The following is a 23727-nucleotide window of genomic DNA, read 5'->3' as shown; positions in this document are numbered from 1 at the left end:
AATTATTATATTAAAAACAAGTTAGACCTATGTTTAAAGCATATTGGACTAATGAGAAATCAGCATTTAAATATATGGGCTTTACAAAAATGACTTAAGTAGCACCTTGTTACTAAATATTTAATTAATCAGTCCCCTACTGTGTCATTAAAGGTCACGTGAATATATTAAATATTGAATAGATTAATAGATAAGTCGCTTATTTGGCACGTATGTAATTTCGTTTTTCGCTCCCACTTGAAATAGAATTAATTGTAGTAGCTGGGTTTGATGTAGGTCAACTAACCAGGTCATATATTATTTGCACGTAACAACTGCATAAGAATCTAGCCACCAATAGCTTAAATGTTAAGTATTCGGAAATGTTACGTAACAATATGGCACATCGTGTGAAAGTGTAAACCATTCGATTACAGAAAAAAATTGATTGAACACACTGTCAGTATTGAATAGATATATAATGTTTTGAAAAATTTATTCTATTCTCAAGTGCACAGGAAATTAAACATTCTTAATACAGTAACATATGCGGATAGATCAGGAATTGCATATATTTGAAGGCGGAAGTTAAAGTTAAACCATACTATCATTAGTGCATGCTACCTAGCCGGAAGACAGATCTTTTGTTAATCTTAACAATGTTACAAACTTTATTCAATTTTAAAGGTATATATAGTGAACATGATTTATAAGAATAGCTTTATAATAAGAAAAACTAATCACAAAAAATGATCTCGGTTTAATTAACGCAATGGAAAAATCAGTTCAAGTTCAAATACCGATTCTGAAGTTGCTTTTGAGCTGTTAGTATATGAGTCACTGCATGTAATTATAGAATCTATAGGAAACAAAGTGCTTGACACATGAAATAAATATTTTGAAAATAATATTGCGCATAACATAAAAGAATAATGTAATAATTAAGATGCGCACAATACCATAACATCACAGCTAAGCTTGTGACGACGACACGGCGGCGAGTAGGCGCGCAAGAGTCAAGGATCCTTCAAGATATTTCCTTTCACTTGCGACAATGCATGCATACCTATGTCTACCTCACTGTAGGTATAGCTGAGCTTGGGTACCTTAGCTAATTCCAAGTAGCTGTATTATATTAATGAGGCCAACCAGTATGGATGTGAGCAACAACAATAAAATACTTAAATATTAACATCTAATATTCCATTTGTAGAAATCCTTAAAGTATGTAAAACTTTATTTTCCATGATCCACAATAAAGAATCAGAGACAAATGGTGGCAGAATTTTAAATTAACTGATTATTTTACTGCTAGAAAAACAAATGTATTTTAATTGGTGATTAAGTTTTAATAATCGTTATAATCGTGTATATTTACATAATAATATAAGACATTTTATAGTTTTATGGCCTTGTTTCGGAGAGGTGTTGCGAAAAGTTATAAGAGTTGCTGGAAGCATTTTTAAAGTTGAACACGTTACCACGAATTCAGTTTTGATGAGGAAAATGTTAAGTTAAAAATATATTTATCCATCTTCACAGATTCGAATAAAATTTTCTATTAATATAAAAGTATATTATTATTTTCTTATATGACTATATCATTTTATTAAAAACTAGCTAACGCCTGCGGCTTTGCACCCTTTAATTCAGATTAGTTAAATAGATGTTATTATACATATAAACCTTCCTCTTCAATTACTCTATCTATTAAAAAACTCCATCAAAGTTTTAAATATTAAAGCATACAAAGGGACATAGGGACAGAGAAAGCGACTTTGTTTTATACTATGTAGTGATATCACATAACTTCTAGCTTATTGAAACGACTAAAACGGGATCAAGAGTATGCAATAATTCTTGTGTCAATTTCTTTTGCAATTTATATACACTTTTTAGTATAATTGTGACAATGGCTAGCAAATATCCATTTGGATTTTTTTTTTGAAACAGTTATAACATGTAGGTACTTAATTTCATAATCATCAGTCTATAAAAGTTGGTATCTCAGATTCATTTCATTCCAATATTCAAACTAAATTTTACTAGATACATTACTAATGCCGGGTTATTTGCAGTTTAGCTGAAGGTTTAGTCTATTATTACACTGTGAATCATGCAGAGACTACATTGAATTGTGAGTAATATTTCAGTTGATATAAAACTGCATTCTATTATAGGTTAATACAGTTTCACTTAACATTGACATTTTATTTGTGATTATGCAAAGGAATGTTATTTTTCTTTGCAGTGCTTGATAGAAATAAATAACATTGCGGTTGTGTACATACTGGTTAACTTTCACTGCTTTCACTAACGCAGGCTGAATTGCGCTTCTCCATGCTATTATATTCAGTATCAATAATACATAAAATACCAACTCTCTATTTGTTTTGATGCTTGTCGCTAACAATATATCTGATTTTCATTATCCTTTTTTGCTTCAATTTACACAGACTATTGCAAAATGAAATGGAAAGTTTTATTGTACAGCGGTGACGGTATATGGCCAAACTAAAATCGATGATGTGCAACTTGCCACCTACGACAGCGTGAGATGAAGGAGGGTCGTGTTGGCGCCCCGCGCCTATTGTCTTGTCATCATTGCGTATTTCATACCAGTATGATGTGTCAATGCTATACTTTTTGAATGACTTATTCTCAGGGATAAATTAACTGATAGGAGCGTGTTGAAATGCTTTTGAAATGTTTTTGTTAATATATTATGTATAATATATACGATCACTTTTTAACGTTTTGTTAGTAAAAATGTCCTTTTAATGATTTTGGGTAGTCGTCATCCGCAACACATTAGGTATTCTTTATGTGTAATGGGCAATAACCTCCACTCAAAAAGTTTTTTGCCTTCATCATTCTTCTTGACATATTCATTAAAAATACAACGTTCAAATTTCAATCATCACGAAACTGAATTATTATTAAAACAGTTTTTTTACACACATATACATTGAATAATATTTATAGAAAATAATAAATTGACTTTGTTTAAACAAATAAGTAATCATCGCAAATTTTGAACCCAAAGGATTCTAAATAACTTCCTATTATTATAAAGTAGATACGTATAGAAATATATAAGGTACACAAATTAAGCGGAAATATTTAAATTTATTTTTGTTGTTTATTGAACAATTACAAAATAAATATTCGAAAGGCGGTCTTATCAACTTTAGCGATATTTGCCAGAAAGAAGAAGTAAAAAAGGGGCCTCCGGCTCCCCCACGAAACACTACACGGCTTCGAAACACAACAGTATGCTACTTCACGCCGGTCTTCTGTGGGGGTACTTCCCCGTTACGAGCTGGCCCAATTCGTGCAGAAGCGTGCTCGTCTACCACTTATGAAATGTTTGAAGAAGAAAAAGAAGAAGGAGAAATTGATGATAACATACAAAATGCCAACAAATAACTCCAATGTCTATAACATATATTATTCTCTAACTTTTCTATGATCTATTACGATTTCAGCTAATCTTAGGAAATATTGACCGATTTTATTGCAGCCGCTGTCGGTTAATAGATAGTCGCAATAAACTTTCTTCATACTGCCTGATCAATACCGAAAGGACTCATGGAAATATATAAAAAAGGATATGCTATTGAGTCTATATTGCTACGATACTAGAAAAAGCCCAGCAAAGTTTATAATTGATATGCTTTGCACAAGCATTTGTGTATTAATAAATTATATTATATTATCAATAAATTAATGTATAAAATAAGCAGTTAAAATTTACAAAATCAAAACCTTGACACATTAATCTCAACTACCTAGACATAAAAAATGACTGTAATTTTGTTCAAGAAATCAACAAAATCCAACAGCTGCAAATTCTTTAAAAGACCATATGCCTGTGCTTTTTAGTTTTCTTATTCTTTAAAATTAATGTATTGTAGTACAAAACTACGAAAGGTATATATAGTATCATCAAATCTTTCACAAAAAGTAGCGAAGTATCACACAATATCTTTAGGGACATAAACAAAACGTACTTTTGATCGTAATTTATTCCCAAGCCGTATTATTCTGTGCCCAAGTATTAATAGATAAACTTAAACACGCGAAACGATGTTAGTTTTGTTGATGTCTGACCTTCATACGGTTAATACCACAACGCCAGTCAGTATATAGTCATACAGTAAAAAGCAAAATAGTTTTACGTCGCTCTAATAGAAATTTAATTCTTTGTAACGATTACAAATGTTTGAATTGTTTGATTACGAATAATTTGATAGCATTAAAATAGTTGTTTCTAATTAAAACCAGGATGTGTATGCATTGATCATGCGATGGAAGAGATTAATCTAATATTGTACCAATGAATCATTTGCGTTTTTGTATGTATGTAATGTTTAAGAATTAACCACTCAACCGGTTCCATAAATTTTTTCGCCAGTAGAAAGCTGAGGCGGCTACTAGTAATTCATAAAATTCGTTTTATAATTAATAAGGTGGCATATGTAAAGGTATTGTTTTTATTAAACATGATAAACGTATTCTTTTCTACTCAAGTACCCACAATTAGACTGCAAATTTCTGTTATGACGTAACGAGGCTCCTTTCAATTATGTTGTTATTTTAATATATTATATATTGTCAATAGAAAGGGAGATTCATGAAGTGTGCCTTGATTAATTACGTAGTAGTTGTTACGTGTGCAAACATTCTCAGCACATCGCACTTCTTATTTCTTGCAAAATATACCCACGAGCCGTGAGAGTATTGTTTTGTCTGCTCGTTACATAGTGCATAACAAATGTGTTGCATAAATTGGGGCATATTTCTAATTTTGCTCTCATGTGTATAAGGATTTAATTTTAGAAATAAAATGCCGTGTATTTTTATATTATTTTGTATTTTAAATTTTATCCAACAGACTTAAAGTAGAAAAATCACATAAAGTATTAAACAGACCTATTAAATATTCATGTGAATCTATATTACATACATTTAGGTAGGTACTTAGACTACAAGCGGGATTTTGACCCGGTACATTTTTATTACAAGGACACATATTCAAAGTTTCTTAAGTTCAATTCGACCCTGATAACAAAATTGATATTTGGAACGTAGGACCTCAAATATGGTGTCCGTGCAATTCGTCAATTGTAATTTAATATATCGACTAATTTGCACCTCCTATGGCGCGAGATCTCTTTCAGTAACGACCATCACCCGATGGATCGTTCAACCATGGGTAATTGACGGGACACCTCACGCAAGTTTGAAGGTTAATTGTTTCTCCGGGAACCTCCTTAGATGTAAGTTTGCAAGAGTGCGGAACCCAACAGGCGGGAGGTCCTTCGACTGAGCACTTTTCCCTCCAAGGCTCGAAGTTCTTAGCTTCAGAAATGGTACGTGGATTTTGAACCCATTGAATAACTTGTGTCATGGTTACGAAGTATACATCATTATGCGTTGAAAGAATTTCATCGATCCAGTATAAGAAAGCTTCTAAGAATTCGGGATTGTTTCTCAACCAAGCAGCGTGGAAGTAAAGACCGAGAGGAGCCCTGTTTTGATCGTAGTGGCGATCGAAATTGTGGTTAAGGAAGTTATAGAATTGATCTCCAGTCAGAATATTTGAACAAGAGTCAACCATAGCGCAACCAGGCAAGTATTCATCGTTTGTAGGATCTTCACGTCTGTCGAGTTCGTTCATAACCATTTCCCAGACAGCATGACTTCTTGTTGGACAACTTTGAAGGTTACCGTGGCAACGATGTGGCATACGGAAGTACATTGTATAAGGCCATAGGGGTGGGTTGGATAGAGGAGCTGTAATAGTACTGTCATATAAAAAGGCTTGTTCTTCCATCATAGTGAACTGGTTGTTTCCACCGACACGGAGGTATGGAGCGCGGACGCCGACTACGCTGTTATCTGTTATATTGGCGAACTTCTCGATGATGACTCTCATTCCAGCCATTTCTCTGCCCCAGTCGTCTACAGTAGCGTTGCTCCAGAATTGTTCATCATCGTTGTGGCTGTTAAAATTTATCATATTTTTTATACTATCTAAACTGTTACATAATATGTACCTATACGACATTGTAACGATTTTAAATCATAAAATTAAATTTTAACTACAAAAATTTTGTAGTTAATTTGATTATTATTAAAGTAGTGAAAGGTGCTAGTGAATCAGTGAGAAAGTGAACATAAATAAATGCTTGTGAGAAATTTTGTCACATTGAAATATCAAATGTGATAAAGTAAAAATTATAAAAGAATTATTGAAACTTACGTAATTGAGTGGACTGCAATTTCGTGTCCCTTTCTGTGGGTTTCATGCACGGCCGAGTAGTTTGTGTACTTGTGCGAGATAAAGAATGTAGCCTTGATATCGCAACCATTTGGATTCTTGCGTTTTCCGTTAAATATTTCTTTGTAAAGTTCGATGTTGTTGTTATTAATAGCGTCATCGAAAGTGATAGTGATCATCTGAGGGACATCTCTGGCTGGTAAATCGCCAGGAATCACTGTTCCATCTTCAGAACAGTAGCAGTCTGGCAGCACACATTGGCTCGTGTCACATGGAGGCGCCCTGTTGGGGTCGTTGTCGATATCTACAACAAAATATATTACTCACACTAAATAAAACTTCATACATCGATTATTTTTTGTTAGAAATATCTACTTATATGATTCTTGAGCCACTCCTTCAAAGTACATATCATGAGACAAGTATTGAAACCTGTATGGGTACTTTCCCCCGATCAATTCTTTCGGCCCAACTTAACGGACAGTAAGTTTGATTTCACTTTGTGACGTAGTATATGCAAATAGATATAAAAGTAAGCATAATTTCCAAATTCCATTTTTCATCAGGTACAAGCGTATATTTGTATACAATATAGGTAACACGTTGGTACATTCGATTATAATTCATTTGATTGCACAATATTACCGGTTTACTTGGTTGCTTACTTAACTGTAAAGTTCACTGGATTTTCGCAACCAACAGAAAAATTTTACTTTGCTATGAAATACAAAATAAAGTATCTACTACTGAACATGAACTTTAGTTTATATAGCAACATTCTATTTCAAGCTGCACGCACAAAGTGTAATTTAATTCATGCTCCATTGTTATTCAAAGAGTCACTTCAAACCGATTTCGAATAACACGGCGATCAGATAATGGTATGGTATTTACAATTATAATACACACTAATAATTGAAACTACTGGAAACAACAAGTCTACTAAATTTAAAACAATATGCAAAAAAAAAAGACAAAACACTATTTGTCGACAGTATATTACAACATAGCATTGAGATGTTTTTTTAGGCCAAGTGATTGGCATTTCAGAGTCGTCGCTCGTCGCGCATTGCAGGTAGAATATTTTTAATTTATGTTATGGTCAAATTCTTCTTCCTTAAATGGAAATAACATATTTTAACATGTTTTTGCTGTAACTTACCGCATGAATTTTCATCAGAGCCGTCGGCACAATCTTTCTCTCCGTTACAGAAGAGACCTCGTTCAATACAGTTAGAGTCCCCACAGGCTAGAAATCCGTCTTGGCAAAGTGGCTCCTCAGTATAAAGCAGAGGCTTGGCTTTCCTCTCTTTGTTCTTCAGCTTGCAATTCTTAACAGCGTCCTTCCAGTCACAGGTTTGCTTTTCAATGTCAAAAAATAGACCGGCTGGACAACGGATTGCTTGAATACCCTGATAAAGTGATAAAATATGAATATTAATATTATTTAAAATATTTAGGTGGATTCATTTAAAGCAACAAATATTGAATCATTTAAATATATGTGATGAAGTGTAATAGTATAGTTTTGATATAAAAACTTCTCTCCAGACCAAATACGTTTATGGACAAAGTGTATCTGACATTGATTCTGATATGATCATATAAACAAGAAAGGTGCGTGTGTAAAAGTAGTAATTGCCTATTGCACTGACCGAGGCAGTGCACTGGATGACGTCGCGACAGTTGTCGCCCTCGCCGGCCACCAGGCGGAACCATTCGCCAGCGTCCTTGTCCTTGCATAGTTCTTGCTCCAGGCTGTCGTCTTTCTTGGCTCCGTCATCCGCTTGTCGCCGCCAACGGTGTCCATAGACACCCTCTATACACAAAAAAAAGAAAATATTGTATTAAATATAAAGAAAATATTGTAATAGCTCAAAAATAAAAGGTGTCCGTGACAACTAGTACTTAAACCTTATTATGCCTCCTTATGCCGACAAATTGTTGTTCTTGGGTTACGGCATAGGTACGGGTTTTTTATCATTAGATGTAAAATGTCACTTGGATATGTAAATGTCAAAGGTGGGGTGAGCGCACGTGACATTTGACTGTTTGAAATGTCAGCGCTTAAGCAAGCTACAAGGACGACTCTTTCTAAGTTCTGTCTATTTCAAATTATGCATGGTATTTGATGCTTTGTATGAGGTTGTCGAAATTAATATAATTTGGAAAGGTCACGGAATAGTGGATTTCCTTGACCGCCGATTATTATAATAATGAATTCAGGAAATCTTAATGTAAATCGATTTATTTGCTAAAAGTGTTACAAATTGGTTAAGATCAAGATATAAAAATAATGTTAGTGATATAGCATGTATCATTTCAAAAATTGGTGAAATATATGGGTTAAAAAAGATGTCTCATAATAGTTATAAACCCGATAGCGACACGATGAGATGTTTGTCAATAATTGAGAGTGCGACACACTTATGAAATAGTTATCATAAATTGATGCGAAATTTATGCGTGAACGCAAACAACGTAACATAAGGAAACGAAGGCATCGCGATATTATCTAATCTAATGGGCGAGTTGTGAGAGGCAGCCTTGTTGGCCGCGTCCGGAGCGGGCGGACTGCGGCCTGCGGGCCACACGCGCAATCTTTTATCATTGTCCTCTTATCGATATATTGTTACTGTCCGACTTTCGGAAATCCTATTGCAACAACATAGGTCATACGATTTCTAATTATTAAATAATTGATTTGAAGTATTCTCGAATTTACGAAGTGAAGAAGTACCATTTAAAAGTCTACTAGGTACTATTTTATAGACTGTACATTATTTGGTATGAAGCTAGGTTTTTTAATTAAATTTCTTGTTTGATAAGTTATAATGTAGTAGGTTATAGTGACTGTAGGTAATAAGTGAAAGAAAAAACAGGAAATATTCTTGTTTTGTCCACAATGTCGACTGTTTTACAATGCTAAGTACAGTATTTCCGCATGCAATATAATCCTCCATAATATATTTTAAATAAGACTTTATAAATGACCTGTTGATACATACCTAATAATTAATTCGTATTAATATTAATGTTTATCTGTTAGCGAATTCAATTTAACTACTACATTAATACAATACCTAAATCAGAGAAAAACGAGTTCTTAGGAATTTATAACATTGGCTATTTAGGTCTCGAAATTGACTGCATAACTTGTCTTAATAAAATAATGATTTTGTTTATCAGGTTGAAGTCTATAATTTTCAATACTTGCTGTTTAATCAACACAGATAGACGCATTATATAGAATACTTTGGAAGGTTAATTAGACTGCTTAGACATCGCGATGAATAAAACATGCCGCAATAAAAAATAGTTGTCACCGGAACGATAAATAAGAAACTTGTCCTCTTTGACCCGGATCTACCACGTGTTTGGGTGGCAATATATTACATGGACTTGATCTCACGACACAATTTACCCTCAATGTATTCATTTATATTATGTACAAACTATGTAACTCTCATAGGTCGTTCTATTAATCACCATTAGTTTTCGTCAATGAAGCGAGTTGATGTCTTTTGTATGCAGAGGAATATTAATGAGATCTATGTGCCTCCACTTTTGATTTTGTTTCTCTAAAACTGATAAAAAATATTCATTGACATCGGCAAACACATTTTAAGTTGGTAAACGATACACAAATAAACGGAACATATTGATTAAATATAGATATTCGAAATAAATTATAATCAGACATGTCTAATGATCATTGACCCCAGGGGAAATGACAGAGAATAGCGTTAGGTAAATAATTTGTAAGTAAATAAATAATTGTCTAGCCTGGTGAGTGGCGAGGTAGTTGAACATATAGAAATGCGCGAGGGTCCGCCGCGCCGCGCGCCGCCTGCATACCGATCAATCTCATCATTATGTACCACCGATACTTGCCTTGTATAAAGACTATTGCTATATTGATAACGGGAATTTGTTATTTATGCGTAAGCCCGACTGTACTAAGAAAGTTCAAAGACCAAATTCTTAACATTTCAATACATAATATAAATAGAATTTCAATGAAATAGTATTCTGAACGTCATACAACAATTAAAATATGTAATTTTATTTCATTTTATTTAAAATAAAAATTTCACGTTAATTTATATAATTAATTGTAAATATTTTATAGGAACTATCATTTATCCGATTTTATGGATTAAATTATTTTACTCTCAATTTGTTAGAAAAATTAAATGATGTGTGACCCAGTAAATGAATGGAAAGTTTAGAGACAAACAGTAATAGCAAAAGAAACAATAATAAGTATTGTTAAATCTGTCAGTAGAAAACAAGACTTATTGCAAAAGTGCAGTTACATTTTTTGTTGGGGCTTTCACTATTGTCTTGAGTAGGTACCTATAGTGACTAGCGACCCGATTATTGACTTAGTCAACTAAATATATTGTTAATTAAGAAACTACTATGTCATATAAAAGTATTATATATATAATTAAATGTGTTATCATCGACATGCAAGTACATTTTTCTTATTTTTCAAAATTCTACCGAATTTATAATATCTTTAGAGAATTTTAAACAGTTTGGTAGTGTAATCTTATGATATAGGATTTTAGGGATTAGACTATATTGACATTTGCAAAGGTTTTTTTTTTGAAATAGTTGTTTCTTAAATTATATTTATAAAGTAGAGGAAATTTCATTATATTTAAGAATAAAAGGATCGATCTGAGAAAAACTTAAATAACCACTAACTGAGAACACAACGAATATATATTACTTTATAATTAGCCTTTCATGAGTTAATAAACTTAATTTTTACCTTAAACAAAAAGTATTAAGCAAATTTGCTGATAATGAATTATCTATAATTGAAATTGTATCGTTATTAAATAGTTATGTACGTAATACAATAACAATACATAGCTAATGCTAGAGGTAGTTCATGCCTGCAAGTATCGATGACCGATTACATGATAGCAAGTTGGCTACCTGACGTGAGCGCAATCGACACCTTCTCACGGTAAATACCACAATGAGGTTATCAGTTTCATATTAATATGAAATGTAAATACACTACAATTTACGAACTATTTCTTTTTTTAACATACATTATGTGTACATATAAATATATACGAAAACTTCTGATTTAGTCAAATGGTAATATTTATGATTGTTTATGATTTATATATTCTTTGAATGTGTGCCCGATATCTTTTAGAATCTAAAAGATACAGAACACAACGACATGCATGTAGTTGTTTCCAAAAAAATTGTTTGTAGTTTCATAAAATCACTCCGCTTAACTGTAACAGCATATATGAATATGCTTTTACAGCATCTGGACTTTAGATAAGTGGTCTTTGACGTTAATAGGAGTGCCAATTTATTGTTGTCTGTCCTACTAAATAATTATAAAAATACATGTTTAAAAACTTAAAATAATCGATTAAACATTGTCATCATACGATGTAATATTGATGCAAGGCACGTTTTTAATCTTTTAATAGTATTTAGCGACGGTGATAACCTTGACCCTTGGTCTTTTGCAAATTATACTTCTTAGCTTAATTTCGAGGTAACTGTTGAATATTATAATATAAATATTTAAAGAGGTAAGTATATTTATGCTTAGAGTAAACCTATATAACTATGAAGATGATTGATGATGATTTCATATTTATGAATATGGTAAATATAATACCGGTTATGGTCATTCGCTACTCAAGTGAAAAAAAAACGTGTTTTCACAATTTAGATACCACGAGATGAACGGTATTTACGATATATTATGATATGCCCAAGATTACTACGGTAATGCAATACCTACTCCTTCAAGCTACGAACTATACAATGTGACGTCAGCAGCGCAACCGCAACGCAATACATCGAATGTGAAAGTTCTCGTACCTACAATACACGGGTATAGCGAATGCCGAACATTTGTTTTTTAGTAATAAAACCTTAATAGTATCTTAATGAATTATATAAGTATGCAATCGACGTTACCGCCTTTTTATGCTCTACTACCCTCATTTAAATAAAAATTATAAATCGTATTATATGACAGCCTATCATGACCTTATTACATAGAGTGAGCTGAGTGTTGAATAACGATTATTACATGTATTTGCATATTATTATAACACATATGATTGCCTTCTTGTATGCCATCGAAACAATTTTAAAAGTTCAACTTATACCGGCACTCATGCATAATAAGGTTCGATAGTTGTCAGTATGGTATCGTTTGAGGTTGTCCTTGAATGGCTTGCAGCGCGTTGATTACATTCTTAACTTATTTGATGCAAGGAGATCGCGTTTAAGTGCAATTTATTAAAACTTGATTGATAAAGGCACGGCCTATCTCGCTACGTTAGAACTTAGAACTTCACTGTTCACTCAAGTGCCGCACTGGATGTTGACGTAATCACTATTTACTTTCGGCTGTGGTATTATGACGTAGCGCCACCTGTGACGTCGCGAAATAGACGGGATCTGGATGCGTAATATAAAGGTTAGGACTCACCGCAGACGAACAAGAGACACGCGGCCAAAGTAGCGACACGGGCGTAGCGCGCCATGACGGGATCACAACAGGTCGCTGCGCGGCCGCCAGGCCGTTAAATAGTGGCCTCAATCTGCGCCCCGCCCGCCCCTCTCGCCTACAGCATTTACACTTCTGCCAACACCCTGCACTCATCAGCTGTGAATCACCTGCATCTCCAGGATTGTACGCTGTTCGTACTGCACATTACGCGTTCTTACTTTTGCAAGCAGCTAATTTGAATGCATACTAGACAAACTTCATAATATTTTGTAGGCTATTTTATGGACATAAATGTCATTCTTTGAGTAACATTGCAGGTTAAAGCTTTATTTTAAACTTCAAAAAGCAATACATTAATAAATTTCAGGTTAGTTTTGTAAACTTAGTAATTTTGATCTTTTAAGTGTATTTTATAATCAGAAAATTTTATTTTTCTATATCATCGATAATCATTTCATAATATTCGTGTAAAAAGACATCAGTATATTTGAAATAGGAACAAATTGTCGAATTGAAAGAAATCATTAGAAATCGTGTCAGGAAGTAGCTATACTTAGAATCCCATATTTAAATGTAATCATTAAAATATTTATTTCAAATGTCCGAAAGAAAAGTAAGGGAGACTGCAGAATTACAGTTATGAGTGTGATTTCGTTTTTTTATAAACATATTAATCATAAAATAAAGGAAATGCAAATAATACAGTGTTTATTTATTAGGGCATCAATAATATAAGACTGCAGAGGTATCAGTTGGCACTAACTTCTAAAATAATCATAGCAGGCTCGGAAGTGCGTGCTTCAAATGAAGAATCCTACAATACCTTTTTTAAATATTGAATACTAGCTGCGCCCAGCGGTTTCATTCGCGTAAGTCCACGTAACTCGATATTTCTACGGGAATATCGGGATAAAAAGTTGCCTATGTGTAATTCCAGTTGACTATCTACGTACCAAATTTCATTGCAATCATTTCAAAAGTTTTTGCGTGAAAGAGTAACATTCATACAGACATCCTCACAAACTTTCGCATTTATAATATTAGTAGGATAGGATGAATTGTGATGTTTTCTTTTTGGCGATCTGAACTGTAAATAGTCCATAATTTTTCTTAACAATGTTCAAGGAATAATATTAAAGTGACACAAATTAATGATTTTTTAATGATCTTTAATTTAGCCCTGGTACCTAATCCCAACATTACTTAATTTGGAATGAACTTTACCTAAAGGGTGATTAACAATCATTAAAAGGCTTCTAAAGTTTAATAAATTTCTTTCGTTTTTTTTATTAATGCATATTACTGGTCACATGCATGCATTTAAAAATTATAAAAGAACTAATAAAACTAGTTGGATTTTAGTCCGGTATTCAAAATGATAGGTTAAAATCAATCTTATTAGACTGACGAATATTGAATATAGCTATAATTATATAATACGAGAGGCTAACAATATATATATGTTAATTCTTGAACCCTCATAGGAGGCCTGTGTCCCAGCAGTGGGAACATATATGGGCTGATGATGATGATAATTCTTGATCATTTAATTAAAGTTACGGGTGAATCAAAAGAAAAAAGTATCCTCGGACCATTTTTTCTTAGTCTTTGTCTAGCATTAAAATGCTCTTTTTGCAAAATTGTGTGAGTCGAGATCGAGCCACGTCATCTTGGAATGTAAAGTCGCTGTGAAATGTAACACAGGATAAGACACCTGGGTTAGTTAAGGTCGTTTTCCAAAATGCCATTAAGCTAAATAATCCTTAGAGCTGCATGAAGGAACATAAAACAATGGAATCTACTGGGGTTCCTTGACTTGTAATAGATCCTCCAAGTTACGCATAAATATATCCTTGATGAGATTCAGAATTAATAACCATATGTATTGTATATATGTGTGCTTGATCAAAATGAAAATTAAACTAAAATAAAAAAGATGCGTTAAAAAAAACATATTACATATAATCAAATAACAAAAAAATAAGGCAGAGGTTTTAGTTTCTAATATATCGGAGAAGGCTAACTCTTTACAGTGGTTACTTCAACTTCAAAATAAAACGTTAATCTTACAATTTTTTTTTATATTTATTATGTATATATATAGGTTATTATCATTATTATTAGTCATTTAATTAATTACATTTTCTTCTGCCGTTATTTTCATCCTCTACTGCAGATGCATCAATTCCTGAAAAAATGCATCAGTCCTTTCCCATAGTTTATTTGTTTAATTTGGTTCAGTAGTTTGAGTGGTAGTAATAGATAGAACTGTTCTCTCATTGGAAAGAAATGACACAAACATAAATGTAAAAATTTGACGTTTGACCGCCAATCACGCTGAAACTACTGAACGGATTTTGATGAAATTACTCATAGGCTACTTTTTATACCAATTATTCTCTTGGGATAAAACAGGAATCTTGATATCCGGGCGGAGCCGGGACGAGTGTCTAATTATACATACGTATCGCTGTAAACCGTTAAATTTTGAAATAGGTATTCATATAGAATGGGTTTTGTTTGGTTGTTCCAGTAAGGCCTATGGGGCTGGGTCATCTCCCAACCTGAACATCACTGATGTTTGGGAAAAGAAAATCTCGACATAATACATAACTGCGATATTTTCCCATTATTTTCGGAAGGTACGAATTTTTCGACTTTATAAACTTGCGAGTTAGATCGTTGGTTTTTACTATTAAAAATGGTTTTTACAAACTTACGGCGACATTTAGATATATCCAAACTAGATATACTCCAAGCACGATAATACCGTGCCCCAAGGCTTCTTGAATTGATATTTGAATAATGAAATATACAGTAACATACACAATGTACAGATTTTTCTTTAATAAAGTGTTCTTAACCTTTTTTACCTAAAAATGCTTTACGCAACATTTACTTGCGTACTAAAAACAAAATTAAATGTTTTTATTAATAAAATAACCATATTTTGTAATCAGTATCTATCGATTTTAACTTAGTAGCCTTGATGCATATTTTTTTGATGAAAAGCTAAAGATAAAGGAAAGGATTGGAAAGGGTAAGGATCTGGTTATTATCGACTCCGATTTATATATAATGAAATAGCTCGTTTATCATTTAATTGTACAAAATCAAATAAATCTTACATTTCAATAAAAAACGGATACGCCAATGCCTTACCTATACTAATATTATAAAGCTGAAGAGTCAGTTGTTTGTTTTTTGAACGCACTAATCTCGCGAACTACCAGTCCGATTTGAAAAATACGATCAAAATTTATTTTAATGCGGCTTGCGATTTCCGCAACGGCTTTTTAAGCCTTTCACAGAAATTTGCATGAGTTTATAAGATTAAGAGACGCTTTTTATCTCCGTAAATATTATAGTATTTCTTCTTCACTACATAGTATAAATCAATGTCGCAGATTATATGTCGGTACTCTTACGAGAAATTTTATTTAACTTTTAAGAACTTAAATACATTAAATGAAATTTGGCACACTTATATATTTACAATTGAACAGGGTAATGGTTATCTGGATACATTCCTATAAGAATGTTCTGTATGGTATAGAGTATAGTATTTATATTAAGTGCTTCGGGTTACGGGCCATTCAGTGGTTTAAATTCTTTCATTTAGTAGTTTGATAGGCTAATACGGAGAGTACAACTATCGACTGCGCTAGTTGTGCGCATTGAGTCATCTAATATAATTCCAGTTACCTGATTTTATTTTTAATATTTTATATAATTTAATTTATATAATTTAATTATGGAGAATTATTTTAATTCTCCTAAATGAAAATTACGCAAAAAGTAAATTAAACCCATAAGAAAAACATTACACACAATTTCACGTATTTGACGCACGCACGCATAAATAGATCCCTGATTTTAAGTGGTGAATGGTTTGGCGCATGCTCAAGACCCTCGGGGTCGGGAAATTGGCATATATACAGGTGTTCCAGGAAAGACTGCCAAGCGGCAAAGCAAAAGGGAGAGAGCTCTCCTCCTCTCCTCCTTGGTCTAGTCGAAACAACACCATGTGTGCGCTTAGTTTGCATGAACAAAAAAACACATATTTGACGGAAATTATACGACACAAATCACAATAAATAGAAGTCACGCGCAATAACCCTTTAACAATAAAAATTATGCTATACGAAATAGTTTTATTGCAGCCACATAGGACCAAATTCAGCATATACTAGTAAAGCTCATAGCGCTGCTATTCAATCGGACCCTTAAAAAAATAGCAATTAATCACACAAAAGCCCACACGGTTAAGACATATAAGTAGGTAATAGACAGACAGAAACAATAACCTTAGTCATATCCATATAAGCTTTTACAATGAACTCCGCACGCCATTTTATAGATGAGCAATTGTTTTAATTCGTGTACAAATTGATCCATGCAGTTACATTTCGATTAGATTTTTAAAGAATTTTTATAACCAAATACAAATAAAAGAATTAAACAAAAAACAAACAAACATGATTTATGATAGAATCAACTCAATCTTCTCGCTTGTATAGAAACAGTATATCAGTAAGAAAATTGTTTAATCCAAATAAACTCCCGAAATTATTGTTTTGTCACCGATTCTTGATGAGTGTTAAAGTTTGAAAATAAATCTGTCAGCTAAATGTAAACAAAATCGATTAAAAAGAATGCATTTACGTATACCTACACAATACAGGTAAAACTAACAAAAGTTTGTGAAAAAAATGCCTACAGCTATACCCACCGTTTGGAAATAATAATGAATTCAAAAAAAAATTAAGGTAAGATAGTTCCACCCGGTTGTTTGTGCTCATGTAAAAAATAAAGTATACAATAATCGTTCTACTCTTGTTTTTGAGTATTCGTGCAAATGTGACCAATCACTACACATATGTGTGCAAATATCTTCAAAATTTTGAAAAGGCATTATATATATATATATATATATATATATATATATATATATATATATATATGTTGAAATTCTTTACCGTAAGCGCACAACATGCGCCGTTGCGGTAGATTTTTTATATTTAATGACACACAGCGTATAGTAATGACGTTCCCCAAAGGCCTCATTCCTTTTTGCTTATCTTTTTAAAATTTAAAAATCATAAAACACATATACATAAGTTATGTGATTGTATTCACAAAAATACCATTTAAAAAAAGTTGCATCAAAATCGGTCCATTCATTTGGACACATAGGAGCACACGCACAGATATACATCGTCGAAAAACTTAAACACCTCGTCAATTCTGTGACCCCGTCTTTCGCATTGGGAGTTAAAGACTTAAATAATGCACACTTTTATGCATGCAACCTGTGGGAGGTGGACTAAAAAAATCTGTAAGTATCGTAGGTTGTATTAGATCTAGCACTCAAACACTATTACACTAATTACAATGTAAGAAACATAAACAAAATACATTCCTGCATATGATTGATAATTTTACATTGTGTAGTAATACAAAGTTGTTAAATAAAATAAAAATAGTTGACTTACGATTAACTTTTTTTGTTGATTAAATTCTATATGTCATACTCTCAAACTACTTTAAAATAACGATGAAAGTTTCTTAATATATAGCGTAATATATAGGGTCGCACATACAGATAGCTCCCTAGTGTTTCCTGTGTTTCCTTGTTCAACAGTCAACAGCTTGGCGGCATTTTTTTGTGTTGTATAGAAGTTTTTACCAACGTTGCATTTTAAAATCTGGTTTCAAATTGGGTAATTCATCATCATCAGCCCGTATATGTTCCCACTGCTGGGACACAGGCCTTCTATGAGGGTTCAGGCCATAATCCACCACGCTGGCCAAGTGCGGGTTGGCAGATGTCACATGTCGTCGAACTTTTGATTCTCGGACATGCGGGTTTCCTCACGATGTTTTCCTTCATCGTTTTAAGCAGTGGTGATGTTATCCACATGTACAGATAAGAAAGAATTGGGTAATTATTACTCTGCAAATGTTCATGCCGGCGGCATCGCCTACCATCAAGCGAACCACCAGTTCGGTGGCCTAACAAGTTTTATTTACAAGAAATTCTAACATTTGACATCGTTATTGCATTCTTTGTGTGCATTGTGAACATAATTGTTTTGCATGGTCGGTTACAAGCTAATTATAATCAACCTTGTTTATGCCAAACTATATGATTCTAGGTCAACAACAAGAAGTAAGTATAGGGCTTTGAATGAATATCAAAATGTTTGGCATATATGATGCCTACTTGGTAGATATATAAAGTTCTCAGTCAGTTTAGCATCATATTAACCTTTTTAGAAACTGAGGAGCATAGAATTTGCGATAATTTCAATAATAATAAAATATTTAATAATAACATTAAGCTGAATGATTGGCAAGAAAATCGATCAATGAAAGGGATATTAAAGAATCTGCCCCATACCCCCATGCTGACAAAGTACTTATTTTTTATCGTCTTTTCAGAATACTACTTCTTACATTGTAAGAATTTTCATTTATCATAATTTGAGTAATAAACACTAGTTTTTAAAAAAAAGTATGGAATTGTTTTCGAGAAGTTAACTAAGACGATTAACGAGAGTTTGGGAGATAAAAAAAGAGTATATAGATAGATATTGCTTTATTTACTGATAAGAATTTCAGTACAGATTTAGCTATCAAGGTTAAACCTTTAAACTTTTGAGCTAAAATATGTAAAAAATTATATGTTAATAATCACAAATCACAGGATAGTGTATAATTACTACAGAATAAATAAAATTATCTAAACAGTACTAAGATAAGTACAGCAACTATAGCTACAGTATCACCATCAAAAACCGTTTGTACACTTATATCAGATAATAATATAAAATTCAAGCGTTTAGATAAGTTTCAATACATCTATTTATAAAACATAATTAATGTCTGTTACGGCACTTTTTAACTAAAAACTACTTTCTACATACACTTAGGCTAGAATGTCTAGGCGAATCATTATGAAAAGCATGTTTCTAAAACAATCTAACAGCACTAATGCGATGATATTTATCTTATAAGTACGATCTTCTACTTTTAATATGCGTTAAAATGAATATCAACTAGACGTGATTTAATAATAAGCTAATTCCTAGTATGAATATCACAATATAGCTAGCTACCTATTTGTATGAAATGAAGATGAGGCAACACCGATTACAGATTTATCCGCAAAATGAACGTTACATAAGAGCGATTCGCATATCCGGGCGCACGCATGACTGCATAATAATATTTCGTCGCATCTTATGAAGTAATACTCAACAGCATCCATAACGAACTTATAAACAACGATGTCATAAATTTAGGTAATCTTACAGTATGTTTGAAATATTTTACTAATGCTAATACACAGAAATAAATATTAGATTTAAATTACCCGTAAAATAATCTAAAATATTTCTTCTATAGTGAGAAATATCATATAGCTCTTTTTTCAGTCATATTTCTTGTATTTATAATATTCAAAATAAATAAATTTGTAAGATATTAAATAGTATCGTTTTACTCTTAAATTATCGTGATTCTTATTCGTGTTTAACGAGTCTATAGTGTTCAATGTTTCGTTTTCTAATAATTTATAAGATAATTATTCATAACTTAACTGATATTTGAATATTATATTGTAAGACATTATAAGACAAATTGTTTTATTAAATATAGCTGAAGAACTATGTATATGTATATATATATATATATATATATATTATATTCTTACTAAGTGCCTACACTATCCTACATTATTTGATGTGTAGGTATTTATTTGTGTACAATAGAAGAAAGTATAGAACAGAAGAAGTAAAGCCAATGTACTTCAAAGTTGAAATTTATGCAAATAGTTTTATGTTTTTCTTATGATATATTTTGTTTGAATGTATTTTTCACATGATAATATTATGCTTTCTTCTTATGTTTACTCTCTAAAAATAAGTCGTATGTTATTCCATACACAAGAAAAGCCAATTTTATTGGATTGTTTTCTTTAAATATACATTGCGCTTCGTTTGCGTGATTCATAAGCGTATAAGGAGAGGGAAGGGGATTAAGGGTATATAGTCTGTATTAAGTTGTAAGTAACTCTGAGTAGTATATGTATTTTGCTTAGTATTAAGTGAAGCCTGTTCCAAACATTTTGTTGTCATTTAATACTTTTTCAATACAATATATTTGGAATTCAAAATCAATTATTACCAATTGTTATCAGACAAATAATTACATCATTAATTAAGTTTTGTAGTCATAGATACAATTAGGTTTTGGTTTGCGCCTATAACCAGTGAGGAAGTGCAATTGTAATAATGTGCAATGGAATACTCAAACGTTACTTACTTATTAACGTGCTTGAACATAGTTTATTAAAAGAAAACTTTTATAGTTGTGTAGTGTTTCAGTATATTCAGTAGTAATGTCCGAATAATGCAACATTATTTAATGTAACACTTAATATGACTCGTGTTATTATGATGTGTATTGAGAGTATATAAAATTAAGTATCGTTTGGGTATTTGGGGGTCATGCCTATAGGTTGTGTTTAAATTTAAGGCAGTAACGGTCTCTGGACATCTCCCTCGTCAAGAGCCTGCGGCGCCGCGGACGCGTTTCCGTTGGCCAGCAGCGCGTCGCTGGCATTTGCCTCCGTTGTTTCATCAATCTAAACCAATTATAATAATTTCAAATATAATATGTAAAGGGTTTGAGCAATATCACCATTACATTAATGTTTCTGTCAACAAATGATAGTGAACAAATGAAAGAAAGTGTAACATGGTGGTTTTATATAACAGTGAAACTTGAGACAATATTTTACTGGTAAAGAAATTATCATTTTACACAAGTATTTATAGAAACTCTATCCGTTTAACACATTCAAGATCATCGAATGTTTTGTTTCTATTAATAACATGCAACTTATAAGTCCTCAGAAGAAGTCAGCTGGTAGATTATGGGAATCGATCAAGACTATCTATCCAGACAGGGCGACATAACAGGTCGGCCTGTCCGGGTAGACTGTCAAGATCGAATCCAACGTACAATCTTCTTGTTTTCTTCTGCCATCCGTGGAATCACTATAGATTAAACTCAATTAACTTATTACTAAAAGTTACGCAATTGTTTGTTTGTAATAGCAGACTGGTTCTTAAGGCCGTGAAATAAAATAGCCAGGTATATTTGTTCAGAGATATTTTAACTGTCACAAGTATTGTGAAGACACTTAACATATCTCTAACTTACTTTATCTTTACTTATACTACTGATTATGATGACTGGATTTGAGTTAAAACTGTAAATATTATAATATTTTGATGATTGATTGGTCACATAAAATATATTAACTTTTTGTTCAATAAGTATAAATAAGTAGTAATATTGATATTTAAAAAACAATTTCATAGATTAAGCACATCAGACAAGGTCTTATGGCCATGACACAACTAGATCGAGATATTGAATTACTGAGGATACCTTCATTAAAATCTAATACTTCACTTGATTGCTTATATTTCCATTAATGTTATCATTGATATATTCCAATATCAGGTTATGCCTATTTAAAGGATGACACATAATATTAACTTTGATGATTACATTTTTATTCATTAATATTTCAAGAAGCGAATCGAGCTCGATGCTTACAAGTGTCAAATTGATATAGAACTAAATGTAAGTTTTATTTATACTGTTTGTATTGTAAAGACATATAAACACCATTTCACATTTATTTGTTTGTGTGTTAATCTGAAAGTATTAGCAGAATAAAGGGACGCTTCAACACTTAGTGTGATCAAGCTATCCAAGCATGCTTACTTGGTGAAAAAATGTAAGTTGACGTAAGTGAGAAATTTGATCTTAATCTGATAAAGCTATCTGCTAGAGTTTGATGGTGTTGTAAAGAAAATTGTAATGAACATAATAGTTATAACGCTTGTTGCTTTGCTAAAGAGCGCGTGACAATATAAATTATGCCGCTGATTTCGTTTTGCAAGTAAAATGTTGTAATTTGATCGACTGCGATATGCAATTACATATTAAACTATCGATATTGTGAATAAAATTTTAAAAGTATGGAATACGATCATTTTAAAGATTAGATTGGAAGATATACAAACATATTAAAACAACGGTTCATAGATATAATCTGTAAACTCCCTGAAATTATAATAATCAATACAACGTACTCATTAAAGCTAACGTAAGACCAACTGTTATTTATTAAGCCATTTTATTTCAATGTCAATAGGGAAGAATAGGCACAAATCATACTTATCATAAGTAGCTCAAATAAATACAAATACATGAGTATAAATTTGCCTTTTCTCAGTACAGAATTAAATAGAATGTAGTTATAGATACATGCTTCGTAATAATGGAATATTTTACCGTTGGACATTCTGTTTGCGGAGGGGGTTCGTCATGTTTGCCTTGTAGGTAGTAAGTCATCAGCTGCCCTTTGCCCTTTACAGCCACCAGACCGCGTTGTTCGAAATAGTAGCCAAACTTTTGCAGGATCTCACATGTTTCTTCGGTCACCTATGATAACCGAATAATAAACTCTTGAATAATAAAGTTTAATATAATTATACATCACATAGAATTTGTGTATTCTGTATGTATACAGCGATGATCGTATTGCAATATACGTTTGTGAAACGTACAGTGAAACGCAGGTGAGAGGGGTTAGAATGATATTTTCGACCACGGAACGATCCTAATTCTTATACTAAATATATTTATGCTGCCATGCTCCTTTTTTTTATTTTCAGTTAAATCGGTCTAGTAGCTGAATTCATAATATAATCATTTTATTTACAAATTATTACGCAAGGGCCATTATAATAAATAGAAAAATAAATCATAAATACCTGTATGCAGCCAGCCTTTCCGGTGCTTTCCATTCGAGACGCCACATTGACAGTATTGCCCCATATGTCGTAGTGTGGTTTCCTAGCCCCAA

At 32.3% G+C, this 23727-nt stretch overlaps 2 protein-coding genes across 2 annotated transcripts; both read right to left on the bottom strand.

Moving 5' to 3' along the window:
* Nucleotides 1-4836: 4836 nt before the first annotated feature.
* Nucleotides 4837-12910, bottom strand: LOC119831062 (chitin deacetylase 1). The gene is made up of 5 exons (XM_038354304.1): nucleotides 12756-12910; nucleotides 7921-8084; nucleotides 7428-7677; nucleotides 6248-6569; nucleotides 4837-5987 (listed from the first exon to the last, which is right to left on the bottom strand). The coding sequence occupies exons 1-5, from the start codon at nucleotides 12808-12810 to the stop codon at nucleotides 5159-5161; spliced, it is 1620 nt and encodes a 539-aa protein (XP_038210232.1). The 5' UTR covers nucleotides 12811-12910; the 3' UTR covers nucleotides 4837-5158.
* A 7604-nt stretch (nucleotides 12911-20514) lies between these two features.
* On the bottom strand, nucleotides 20515-23721 carry LOC119831069 (adenylate cyclase type 1-like). Its single transcript, XM_038354314.1, has 3 exons — nucleotides 23636-23721; nucleotides 23154-23303; nucleotides 20515-21426 (listed from the first exon to the last, which is right to left on the bottom strand). Exons 1-3 carry the CDS (start codon nucleotides 23666-23668, stop codon nucleotides 21313-21315), a joined length of 297 nt encoding a protein of 98 aa, XP_038210242.1. The 5' UTR covers nucleotides 23669-23721; the 3' UTR covers nucleotides 20515-21312.
* Nucleotides 23722-23727: the final 6 nt, after the last annotated feature.

Source organism: Zerene cesonia, chromosome 1 (assembly GCF_012273895.1).
Source record: "Zerene cesonia ecotype Mississippi chromosome 1, Zerene_cesonia_1.1, whole genome shotgun sequence".
Classification (NCBI taxonomy): Eukaryota; Metazoa; Arthropoda; class Insecta; order Lepidoptera; family Pieridae; genus Zerene; species Zerene cesonia.
Note: the sequence above shows the minus strand (reverse complement) of the source record. Positions and strands in the feature narration are given on the sequence as shown.